The sequence below is a fragment of the Sesamum indicum genome, linkage group LG8 (genome assembly GCF_026168435.1).
Source record: "Sesamum indicum cultivar Baizhima isolate 11 linkage group LG8, ASM2616843v1, whole genome shotgun sequence".
Classification (NCBI taxonomy): Eukaryota; Viridiplantae; Streptophyta; class Magnoliopsida; order Lamiales; family Pedaliaceae; genus Sesamum; species Sesamum indicum.
The window spans coordinates 27,792,867-27,804,942 of NC_142664.1; the positions used below are offsets into that span (position 1 = coordinate 27,792,867).

The following is a 12,076-nucleotide window of genomic DNA, read 5'->3' on the forward strand; positions in this document are numbered from 1 at the left end:
AGTTAATACACATTTTTAATCGTTAATTTGGTGTTTCGTCTCTATTGTATTCCACATATCCACTCCAAATAATTTGTAATACACATTTTGCCATCAATATTTAATTAAATTCTCTTATTAAAAAATAGAGGTCCTGATTCCAAATCTAAATTATTCACTTTGGTTCTATTCTACTCCGAAAAGTGCAACATTTTATGTGTTACATATACAAGACATGTGTGAAAATGTGCATGTGATTGTAATATGGAGACAAAAACAATTGTGACATTCAAAGGAAGTGAATTGAAATTTCTCTTTCCATATATACAAAACGTTCCAACTGTTAATTCAAAATTCTATATATTTTCATTCCAATTTTGTGTTATAATTTCTTATCTTCACTATATATCATGTGTGTATTTATACAAATTGTAGTGTATATTAAAGAAAATAATTTATAAACTTAACATATATTCGTTGCACGAATTATATACATATATATACCAAATGGGACGTAAAAAATATTAAAATAAAATATCTGAACCATCAATTTAATTTATATGTATATAATTAAGGGACTAATACAAATTTAATATATACATACATAAAATTCATATCATCCATATACTTGCATATATAAATTAAATAAAAAATACTTTATAACAAAAAGTCTGAAAATTTTGCAGGATATACAGAAAAACAGTACTATCAACAACACACACTTTACGAGCAAATCATTTCTACTTAATAATAATATATTTTTCTTGGATGGAAAAAAAATAATAAAAAAACAAGGGTTGATTGTAATAAGTAGTAACACAAAGCATTAATTCCCCCCTCCTATACAAATCTCTCTCACTCATCATCATCATCATGTCATGTCCCTTCGGACCAAACTACCAAATTACAATTTCAAATTCTTCACATCAATCTACACAAATATTTAAGATTCCACCCCACAACCAAAAAGAAAAAGAAAAAAATAATAATAATAATAATACAATATTACTAACAAGAAATCATCACAATAGAAAATTCCAAAATCTGAAACTGATGAATACCTCTGTCTTCTTCCCCTCTTGAAATCCATCCATTGTCTTCCTTCCTTCAGAAATTCACCGTCTTCAAATCTGATGCAGCTGCAATCTTCAATGGGTTCTGATGATGCTCTCTTTGCCCACTTATATATTAATTAATCCAAATAATTTGAATTTTCATTGGAATTAATGAGATTCTTGGGATGATTAATCATGATAATGTCTGACCTCGGATATATATGTGTGTGTATCGATCATCGTATGTATTACTGAGAACTGTTTTGGCCGCCATCATCGTCGCTGTCTGTAGCTTGAGGCTGGTGCTGCTGCTCAACGTTTTCTGAGTTCATGCTCAGACCAGTTCTTGAATATGCGTTAATGGCTGCCAGCATTCCCAGGTTCGACTCCGCCGGATTAACTCCTAATCCCAGATGCTGAGAGGGCTGCTGCGGTTGCTGTTGCTGCTGCATCAGAATTGATCCTAACTGCAGTGGGTTGGCTCTTCCGCCTTGAAATTCAAGATTCCCTGGATAGTTAAATCTCGGCATGAAATGCAGCGGTGCCTGCAGGGTGTTTCCGACGCCGTGCGCGGTGGCGAAAGGCCACATCTGGGCTGCCTCCGATGGGCCCGTAGACGAGGCTGCTGCTAGTGTTTGAGCGCTGTTGCCGCCGCCGGCCGCTGCGGTCATGGGGAGCATCCAGAATGTGCTGCCGCTGGCACCACTGGTGGGTGCCGGCGTCACGGCCCACATGGCGGCGGCTGGCATCATGTTCGCGTGCCTCATTAGGCTTCCCGGAGATTGGCCCGCCGAGTCTTGGGGTTTCTGCAAATTTTGCAAGCTGTTTTGGGACTTGAATTGCTTGTTTGAAGGCGAGCTGCTGGGGCCTTCGGCTTGAGAATTGTTGGCGCCTTCTTCTTTGAACAAGTCTTCTCTATATCTCTTCCGCAAGTAGTTCTCCGTCTCCTCCTGTCCGCCGCTGCTTCCTCCCGCCGCTAAGGTGTCAGTAATCTGAGCGGCTTGTAAAAGATGAGGCGGCGGCTGCTGCTGCTGTTGGTGGTGGTGAAACCCTAACATATGTGAGAAATTCTCCTCGTAAGGATGGTGGGCTAACCCCAGCGCGCTATGGAATGAATGCGGCGCGGATTTTGACGGCGGAGCCGAGAGACTGGAACCGCTGCTTCTGAGAGAGATGTTAAGGGTGGAGAAATTCGCCGGAATCGTGCCGGTACCCGTGGCGGCGATGATGGCCGGCTCGGCTTGCTGTAACAGCCACTCAATTGTTTCTCCGTCGGACTTATGGCCTAATTCTCGGGTCAGCTGAAAAACCCTAGCCGCACAAGCGGCCGGCATGCGGATGCGCCGGCCGCGGCCGTCGACTTTGGTGTGGCGGTCCTTGGTGGATCTTTTGGGCGGCTGTTGGGGTTGTTGCTGCTGTTCTCCCTGAGGCGCAGCTTGTACTTGTTGGGGCGGTCTCTTGGAGGTGGTGGGGTGGTCAATTAGGGTTTCCGATCTGGTGGCGATGGCCAGGGAGGCGTCGACGAGCTGTTGAGAAGCGGAGGGTGGTGAAGAAGCAGTGGGAGGAGGAAGAGATGGTGTATGGAGGGGGGAGATGAATGGGGGGGATCGGCCATGGAGACGGTGGAGGAGGTGGGGAGGAGTAAGATGATAAGGCTGAGAGGAGGAGGAGGTGGTGGTGGCGGGAATGGTGGAAGAGGAGGAGGAGGTGGTGGAGGAGGATTGTTGTTTATTGGTATGTGAAGAAGAATCAGTGAGTTCCATGTGGGGTAATCAAGAAAAGAATTTTGTTGGTGGGTTCAACTTCACTTCACCTCACCTCACCTCACCTCAAAGGGTTTGATGATATTTTCTTGTTTCCTTTTTGCTCTTCTCATCATTCATCAACCCCAACCCCATTTCCTCTTCTCTTTTCTCTCTCTAGAACCCAAGAAAATCAAGAGAGAGAGAGGGCTTGAAAATCTTGCAGGGACCTAAACTAAGAGTTTGAGAGTTTTTTTTGTGGGGTACTTTTACATCCTCTAATTGACTCTTGTCTTTGTATCTCTCTCTATCTATCATATAATATAATATATACATACATATACATACACGCAGGTGGGGTGGGGGTGGGGGTGGGGGGTTTTGGAAACAAAGAAAGTAGTAGTAGTAGTAGTAGTAGTAGTAGTGTAGGTGTGTAAGAAACAGGAAAAAAGAGAGAAGGAAGGGGAGCACTCGTGGGGTATTGTAAAAGGAATGTGAAAAATTGGCTTTGTTTTTACCAAATATGTAATGTAATACTCATCTACTGTCTCATTCACTCACCACTCAAACCTTAATTAATACACCTCAAACATCTCCCACTCATTACACACTCATCATCATAATACACTCACACTCACACCCACACCCACACTCATATTAATGTCGCCCTGCAACAACATTAACATCCCATCTCCTCAAATTTCACAATTACCCAACATCATCCACCTTAATTTTTCTTATTTATATTAAATTTAAAATATATATATATAATAAATTTATTCTGTGATTAATTATCTTTTTCAAAATTGTACATCAATCACATAATAAGTTATTATACTTACCATATAATCGATTCAAATTTAATCTAAACTATAATTTCCCTCATCATCATCCTACTCCTCTTACCCATAATATATATCTACTTTTCACGCACACCCACAAAAAAAAAAAAAATCTAATTTGATCGACATATTATTGTATTGTTATGTGATTGATTACATAATTTAAACCATATATACGCTAATCACATGCGCGATGTTTGCATTGTGCTGGTCGTCTGATTTTAACTTGAATTTTTAGCGGATTCCAATCTGAGCTAATTTTTATCATAAAATTAAATTGTATTTATACTCAGTTGATTTAATTAAAAAGAAGGAATTAACATATGGACTTCATATATTCTTATTTAAATGAATATGTTTTGTGGGACATTATATCCATCAATCACTGATTTATATATTTATCAGTTTAGCCCTTATATTATAATAAAATTGATCTCTGTATATATATTTGCAACAAAGTGGAAATGAAATGTATATTTATATTTAAGTTTATGTTAGAATAGTTGGACAAAAAACAATTGTTTTTATTTAATTTTAGGGTATGCTGATTGCTGGGTGGCAGATGGGCTGTGCAGGTAAGCATCAGATAAAGCATCTAATGCACACTGTACGACAGCTCATCCCAACTCAACCCCACACTTTTTTTTTTTTTTTTGGAAAAAAAATTGTATATAAATATAAATAACATATTCTTTTTTGTTTAATTTTAATTCCTTTTTTCTCGTGCAATTTAATTAATTTTGGGAGCAAAATTGGCTAAAAGACGACCAAAGTGCACTTGTTCATGTCTTTTTGGAAGTTTTCTATTTTTTGTGGGACATGAATTTAAGTGCTGATTTTCTTGAAATGCACTTATTCATTTCACTAATTTATTTATTATTTAGATCTAAGTTGGATATATATATATATATATATATATTATGGCTATTCTTTTTTACATAATTGATATATAGAATCTAATTTGGTCATATATATTCATTCATCAATTTATTAATGATTTTAGCTGATTGCAGAGCTCTTTTTTCTATTATATATATATATGTATTAGGTGATTGCATTATGGACTAAAGCAATTTTTTCAAAACATTTCCTTGAACTTAAAGATTGGTGAATTAGGTCAGTAAACTTGTGGATTTGAAGAAAAATTCATACTAAACTTTTCAGAAAATATTATCCATTGACGATTATATTTTGTTTCTGAAGCAGTGATAATCAGATTACCTTAAAAATTCTATCTGATTTTCATCTTGTTGCACATCCTGGATCTTTAAACTGCTCGTAACCTAAAAATCAAAGAGATTAAGGTGCAATATCAAACTTAATTTTTTCAACCTACCCATTTGTGATCCGATCGACGGTTCGAACGGTCCGATCATCCAAATCGGAGTGGGTTTTAAAATCTTGGTCATGTGTACATTCAGTGTTTGAATTAGGGTTGAGCCATATCGGCCAAGATCTACGCGTAAACTTATAAACCCCAGTATGTTTAGACATTTTACTGTTCTAACTATTATTTTTTTTAATGAAAAAAAAAGGGTTCTTGACAAGTTGAATAACAAGTAATCAGCTACCACCAACAAGACCCAATTATTACCTTTTAAAATTTAGTTCATCAATGATTCCAATTTGTGTTTGTGTTAGGTTGAACAACTAATGAATAATAATAATCAGCCACCAATAAAACTACTAAAAGTGCTAAAGTTGGCTTTTGTCACCAATTAGAAGCACATCTTACACTTTTCCACCACTTGAAACTATACTTAATTCACCCAATTTTCCCTCAATTTTGGTAGCATTTAACTCAGATATAATCAAATTAAATACAACAATTATAGGTACCAAACTTCAATACACTTTTGTCATAATATAGGAAAAAAGATTCACTAGATAATATAATTAGTAATTTTTTTTTAAAAAAAGGGTCATAATAATCAAAATAATTACCATAAATATGCATAAAATGTGCCGGCAATAGAGATTTTCGTAACAAGAATTGTGTAAAATATTCCTTGATTTACAATGGTTTTTAAGCCGCAGTGATTTATAGAATAAAATATAATTAATTTTTTTTTGTAATGAATTAATATTATATTTTTTGGAGTAATATTTATTTATAAATTAAAGAATATATATATATAATAATAATTAATTAGTTGATTGGATCAAAGAAATTTTCTTGTATGTTGATGATGAGTCCAAAGGAGACATATCCCATCATGTAATTCAAACAGATGGAAAAGGACAGTTTTGTCCAATTATATATATATATGTATGATCATAATCAAATTTGATATAATCTAATCATGTCCACCTACTATAGAAAATTGAAACCAATATAAGCATGAACATATATAATTAATTATCAGCAACAATCAGCTCACATGGACCCACTTTCCTTGTTAAATATTTGGCCATTCATCATTCCTACAGATAATCATCAGAGTTATGATGAATTAAAAAAAAAAAAAAAAATAACCACACAAAAATCAGCCCCACATCCTCATCTCCAATCATACAAATAAACAATATTCAATTTATTTAATTAATAAAACATTATCTTTTAACACTCAAAATGATTTTTTTTTATTTTTAATTTTCGGAAAATGGAACTATTCCACTCTGTTTGGTCTTTAATAAATTAATTGAGGTCATGGAAGAAAATAAATATATATATATATATATATACACACTACAACATAATCATTTATTTTGAAATGCAAAGAAATCAATCGAACTGGTTGAGCTCGACTCGTTGCCACCCGTAGCTACATATTTGCCATGACCATACCATGATCAATTATGTATATATTTTTTATACTTATTGAATTTTAGGGTTGGTTTGGAAGAAAAAGGGAATGGGTAAATAAAACATAAGAGGGCCTATTTAATTATGATTGGAGGTTGGGTTAGGTAGGAACTAGGACCAATTTGACCCGGCCCACATAAGATTATACGGTTTTTGACCTTTATATGATGATCAAATACATAATAATTATGTTATTATAATATACATACATATATATATAGTCCTATGTAAATTAGTTAGACTTGTTTGGTATTATTATTGTTTTTCTATTGGTTCAATTTTCTTCCTGCAACCATATATATTACACTACAAAAAAGAAAAAAATGACTATTCTTTATATTGTAAATGACTGCCGCTTAATAATTAAGACAAATCAATGCTATCTTCTATGACAAAAAAAAAAAAAAAAAATCAAGACGAAAATTTAAGTTTTAACTGCAAACTCAATATTTATTACGATTTTAGCTATGATTGAAACATTTATTCTAGTGTCAATTGTGGATTATACTAAACCCTTTTTGAATTCAATTAGATGTTAATGTTAATGAACCATAACTATGTAGTCCTATTCCTAATAGATTGACCCCAAAATAGCATATCCAAATTATAAGAAATTCAATAGACGCGACAATTGCTCAATTTCAACCCTCCCATTTTATATTTGTTCGAATATGTAAATAGTTACATCTTTTGTCTCAATTAATAGATACATAGTACGTGTGCAAATATATATATATATATATATATCCTCCATTTTATTTAAAAGAAAAGATTGAATTGATTTGGTGGTGGGAGTTCATAATTTGTGGGCAGCAAAAAAGGACAGTAGATTCACTGTTCAAACATCATATGATATGAAATTATGAATCCCCACTCCCTTTTCAGTTTTTCCCTTCCCTGTAATGATAAATAATAATTTAAAAAAAAAAAAGAAAAGAAACTGAGAAAGGGACCCTTCCATTCCATATTCCACTGTTTTCTTACAAACCAACGACCCTACAAACTTTCAAAAATCAAAATTAAAACAACAAAAAATAAATTATTAAATGCTGACACAAATGTCAGCAAAAAATTAGTATTATTAAAAGCCCCCACATGGACTTCCTTTTTCGAGTAAAACCCAGTTTTCGATTGGTCAGACCCCTTTTTCTTTGTACTGAAACCTCTCAACTCCATCCCAACATAACTTAAATTCACCAGTAAATTTTTAACCTCAATGTTGATTCTCATTTTGTTCTGTACCCCACCTTGACTTTCTTTCCCCCTTTTCACCTCTCCATATTTTCTTCATTAATATTAACAAATTGTCAATAGAATTTCCGACCAACACTTGTAAAATTAGTGTTCCAAAGTAAACTTTTGGAGTAATTCTTTTTATATTCATTCCATGAATGGCGGACGGTAAAAGTGAAAAGTGGGGTTGGGTTTTCACGTTGGAGTGGTATTGAATCGTACCATGTACTAGAGGGTTTCAGTTTCAGGGAGTGTTGATGGGTCATTGTCAGACATCATGAATGGAGGGGAAGGGGTGTGTTTCCAGGACCAGCATGTATTACATATTTCATTTCACCATGTTGTCCAAAAGCAGATAAATTTCATTGGAGTTGGGGTGTTGTACGTGTTCTTGGACTACTACTTTTTGAACCTCCAAGTTGAAGAAGTTGTTGGGTGTAACAACATATTATTTCAACAGTAAATATGTAGGTGATGTGGTTATAAATGAGACACAAGACAGACAGTGTTCTGGATTTCTTGCTTTTGATGCAAGAACAATAAATCACTCTTTTTCTAGATTTTAATTCAGCTTAAGGAATATCTTTTACCCCATTGCAGGGATTTGTTTACCGTAATAACAAGCGTGAAATTACTATTTTGTCCATCCTACCATTGCCACTTGATATTCGCATCTTCATTGACCGAAATTTTCCTTATTGCCCTTGATCTTTCAATTTTTATTCCATGGGAGAACGACAAAGACAATGTTAATCAGCTAGTCTCCAAGAATAATTGAAGAGAAAGTAACATGTGGGTTATACGAAAATGTTTCAGAGGTCGATTCTAGTTCTAATGTCCTTATTTTTCTTGGTAGGAAATTGACCCTCATAGTAGATGAAACAATAGATTTGTACAACAGTGATTGCCCTTGTATCCACTCCGGGGGCGAACTGGCAAAGTGCGACAATTTGACTTGATATAAAAGCAAGCTCAAGAGCCAATCAAATGAGAGCAGTAGGAGATGAACGATAAAGGAAAGAGGATGAAAAATAGTTCCAAGAGTTGGAAGTTTCAGAAAATAGCAAATAAATATATTTTCCCAATCTTTCAACCCTCTAAATGACTTGGAAAGAGTTCTAAACTAACATAGGGAAAAATGAGGCTACCAAAGTAGATCAAATTCAGAAAAAGGCTCTTTCTATAAAAAAGGGACTTCGTCCTCAACCCATCTCTAGTGGGATTTCACATATTCCTGAACTATGTTAAGGCCCTCGCTTTCTTCTCCATAATCCTGCAAGATGATTAAATCATAACCATGATTAACTTCCTATGGTTCTTTAAAGGAGGAATCGAAAGGATGAAATTATACAATTCACATAAATCTCTAGCCAATACCTTCACAACAACACAGGAGCAACCAACCACCTTTCTTGCTTTTCCTTCAGAATCAATTTTACAGAGCTGAATGCAAACAATATAGTGACAAATATGAGGTCTTTAAGCAAACTGATGAAAGAAAAACAATTACTATCTCAGACAATCAAAAATAAATTTGCATTAAGTAGGGGTAGAATATATTAGGTAGCAGAAACATGATTGTTACTGGAATCAAGAATGCACGTGCTGAGGGAAGTAACCATCAGAAATATTGGATTATAACATCAGCATGACACTCAAGGTGTCTCAGACGACCGTCGTGAGATATTTAAACCCAAGATCATCCTTTGGATGCAATAGAGAATAGTTGGACCCTCTAACTCTCATCTGGCCCTTAATGCCCTCTAATCTTTTCTTGAAGACCAATCAAAACTGCCTCAGAGTATTTACTTAAAATAGGTAAGAAAATCATTAGACTTATGTTTCCTCCTCAGATGTTCAGGTAGGCATAGAAGACACCTAACCAAATTCAACTGAAGGAATATACTCTAATATAGGGAGCTCCATTCATCTCTGAGGCATAGTATTAAGTGCCAAAGAGCCAAACTTCAGCCCCATTAGCCCACCCCGCAAGCCTTTCCGACTTACTGAAATTTGGTCTTCCAACAACAGAGGAGATAGACAATATCTCAATTCTGGAAAAGCAAAACATAGAAAATTTAAGAAAAGGGACACAGTAGTCACTTACTCCAGCCCACTCGCCTAAAGTTTTAGCACTAGGCACTGTGATCAAGCTGACATTATGGTCAGCACACAGGGCTTTCACCAATTTAACATAATCTGCTTGGTCACAGTCCTCTGCCAAAACACAGAGCTGAGCTGCATGCTTCTCAATAACCTTAGCAGCCTCATGGAGCCCTCGAGCAAGCCCACCATGAGCCCTTGACTTTCTCAATACCAGCTGCAATGCAGTCATGATATCCATAGGCTCTCCCAGAGCTGGAGCTGGTGCTGGAGCCTCTGCAACAGCAGCATCCTCACTGTAAGAGGCCAAAAGAAAACAGTGAATTAGGAAGCTCGTGAAAAAACTGGGAAAAGAGTCGAACCAACCCAAGTATGAAAATTATCAATACTTTCCACATTTGCTTAGCCCTTCAGAAGGAAATTAGGTGGAGATGGTTATCACTGCACAGCAAAACGAATGCTGCCAGATGAGACTCATTGAATGATAGATTGGCCACATATCCTCAAGCAACTTACAGAAAAAGTGTACGTGTGGGTACTGAATGATATCAGGCAGATCTTCAAAGAGGATAGTAGAATCATCCAGCAGCAGAGGTAAAATAAAAACAACAATATGTTGACAAAATATACTGGTAATGATGGAAACCTCAAACCTCAAAAATTCATAAACTTGTTTTTCTCTAAAACAGACCAAAAAGGGGAAGAGCCAATCATTGAAATGATAGTGCAAGGGATGCAGTAAGACGGGAAGCCAATCTAACTTGGATAAATCATGCAACAACACCAAATCCAACTTCCAGGACTTAAAATGCACACCCTGGAAAGCAATCCAATAGGTCTAACCAAAAGAGATAACAGCAGTATAGATGTACATGAAAATTACCGAATTTCAGTCTAACCGAAAAACAGTCATGCTCTTTTGCATCCATATTACAACTCATGCAGAAAGTAGGACATTTCTGTGTATGAATTAGGCAAGAAGTTACAACTACAAATCCTTAAAAGTTCAGAATTTCAAATTACCCTGACATTTTCCTTCTCCGGATCTTCTAACCTGTTGGCACGAGCGAACAACCAACACAATCAGCAAAAGTAAGAGAAGAAAAACACTACGCCAAATCACAAAAGTTCCTTATTTCCCATACTTGTTAAAAGAAAATCAGAAAAACACAATAAACCTCCATCTTTGAAACAGCACAATATTTTATACTAAAAGATTCCAAGACCAATATAACAATAATCGAAAACATCATATGCAGAATCACTGAAACAACTCCTTAGGTGGATACAAACTTGGAGCAATTCAATTCGTTATACAACCTGACCAGGTAAAGCAATTCCAAGCAAGAATCGAAACATTCAACTCGTTCGAAAACAATTCCATATCAATACAATAAACGAATAATTACTTATTGAACCAAGTAAAATGCTGAAGTGACAATGCACCAGAAAGTAGAGCGGCGGCGGCGATACTTAGCAGAGCGGTTAAAGTGGTGGTGGAAGTGAAGCTGAGCAGAAGTATAACTTTATACTGTCTGAGATGCGGCATAAACCCTAAGCCTGAGGCCGAGGGAAGTTTCAATCTTCATTTACTAAATTACCCCTGGCCTCGAAGAACCAGAAGCACTGTTTCCGGATAATTATTTCAATATTAATTTATTTCAATATTGATTAATTATTTAGTTTAATAGTATATTAATGATAAATTGTAAAATATTATCAAATTTAATTACTGATTTATCTATCCATACCCAGATCTATACTTTATTATTAAGGGATAATATTATTTTTGTATCTTATATTTTAATATTTTTTTCATTTATTTGATTAGTATATTTTTAAAAAATATTTACTTCTAAAATTTTAAATTGGTTGTGCTCGGATATTTGAATGTGCTATATATATTAGTATTTTATTATTATTGGTTGTATCAATTATTAAAATTATTGATGTTATAATTCTTTTTCCACAATGTTCTTAATTTATTACTCAATGCGATTTGGGGAAACCCGAATAATAATAATTTAGTAATACGTGGCATATTTAAATGTGTGTGCACAATTAATTTTTAAAATTTAAAAATATATATATATATTTTTAAAAAACTATCTCAATTGGATAAATAAAAATATAAAAAATTATTGAGGAAAAAAAATTGAATGAAAAATAGGTGTGAAAGTTGGGAACACAGATAATAAAGAGGTTGAGAAGAGAGACACTTTCTCTTAATAATAAAATACATATATATGCCTCCTAAAACTCTTTGATTGGGCCCACAAGAAAGGCGAAACAACTCAGTTGGATACGAGCTTAGCT

The 12,076-nt window shown here is 35.0% G+C and overlaps 2 protein-coding genes and 1 non-coding gene across 5 annotated transcripts; all 3 read right to left on the reverse strand.

Moving 5' to 3' along the window:
• Positions 1 to 701: 701 nt before the first annotated feature.
• On the reverse strand, positions 702 to 3,138 carry TCP8 (TCP family transcription factor). Its single transcript, XM_011089404.3, has one exon. The coding sequence runs from the start codon at positions 2,795 to 2,797 to the stop codon at positions 1,283 to 1,285; it is 1,515 nt and encodes a 504-aa protein (XP_011087706.1). The 5' UTR covers positions 2,798 to 3,138; the 3' UTR covers positions 702 to 1,282.
• Positions 3,139 to 8,708: 5,570 nt separating this feature from the next.
• LOC105169110 (small ribosomal subunit protein eS12) lies at positions 8,709 to 11,332 on the reverse strand. 3 transcript variants are annotated; one of them, XM_011089405.3, is made up of 5 exons: positions 11,207 to 11,332; positions 10,784 to 10,814; positions 9,765 to 10,056; positions 9,035 to 9,100; positions 8,709 to 8,930 (listed from the first exon to the last, which is right to left on the reverse strand). In XM_011089405.3, the coding sequence occupies exons 2-5, from the start codon at positions 10,789 to 10,791 to the stop codon at positions 8,871 to 8,873; spliced, it is 426 nt and encodes a 141-aa protein (XP_011087707.1). In that variant the 5' UTR covers positions 10,792 to 10,814; positions 11,207 to 11,332; the 3' UTR covers positions 8,709 to 8,870. The 3 variants fall into 3 exon arrangements, with proteins under 3 accessions (XP_011087707.1, XP_011087708.1, XP_020551233.1); XM_011089406.3 differs by having other exon boundaries at positions 11,170 to 11,314; XM_020695574.2 differs by lacking the exons at positions 10,784 to 10,814; positions 11,207 to 11,332 and adding an exon at positions 10,154 to 10,177.
• LOC148787337 (small nucleolar RNA Z161/Z228) lies at positions 9,274 to 9,370 on the reverse strand. Its single transcript, XR_016067114.1, has one exon. It is a non-coding gene; the product is annotated as a small nucleolar RNA Z161/Z228 (small nucleolar RNA).
• Positions 11,333 to 12,076: the final 744 nt, after the last annotated feature.

Coding starts and splice junctions, on each gene's coding strand:
- TCP8 (XM_011089404.3), bottom strand. CDS start 2,797: ATGGAACTCACTGATTCTTCTTCACATACCAATAAACAACAATCCTCC.
- LOC105169110 (XM_011089405.3), bottom strand. Junction 9,101..9,764: donor CTTTAGGCGAGTGGGCTGGA/GTAAGTGACTAC, acceptor GTTTGCATTCAG/CTCTGTAAAATTGATTCTGA. Junction 8,931..9,034: donor GCTCCTGTGTTGTTGTGAAG/GTATTGGCTAGA, acceptor ATCATCTTGCAG/GATTATGGAGAAGAAAGCGA.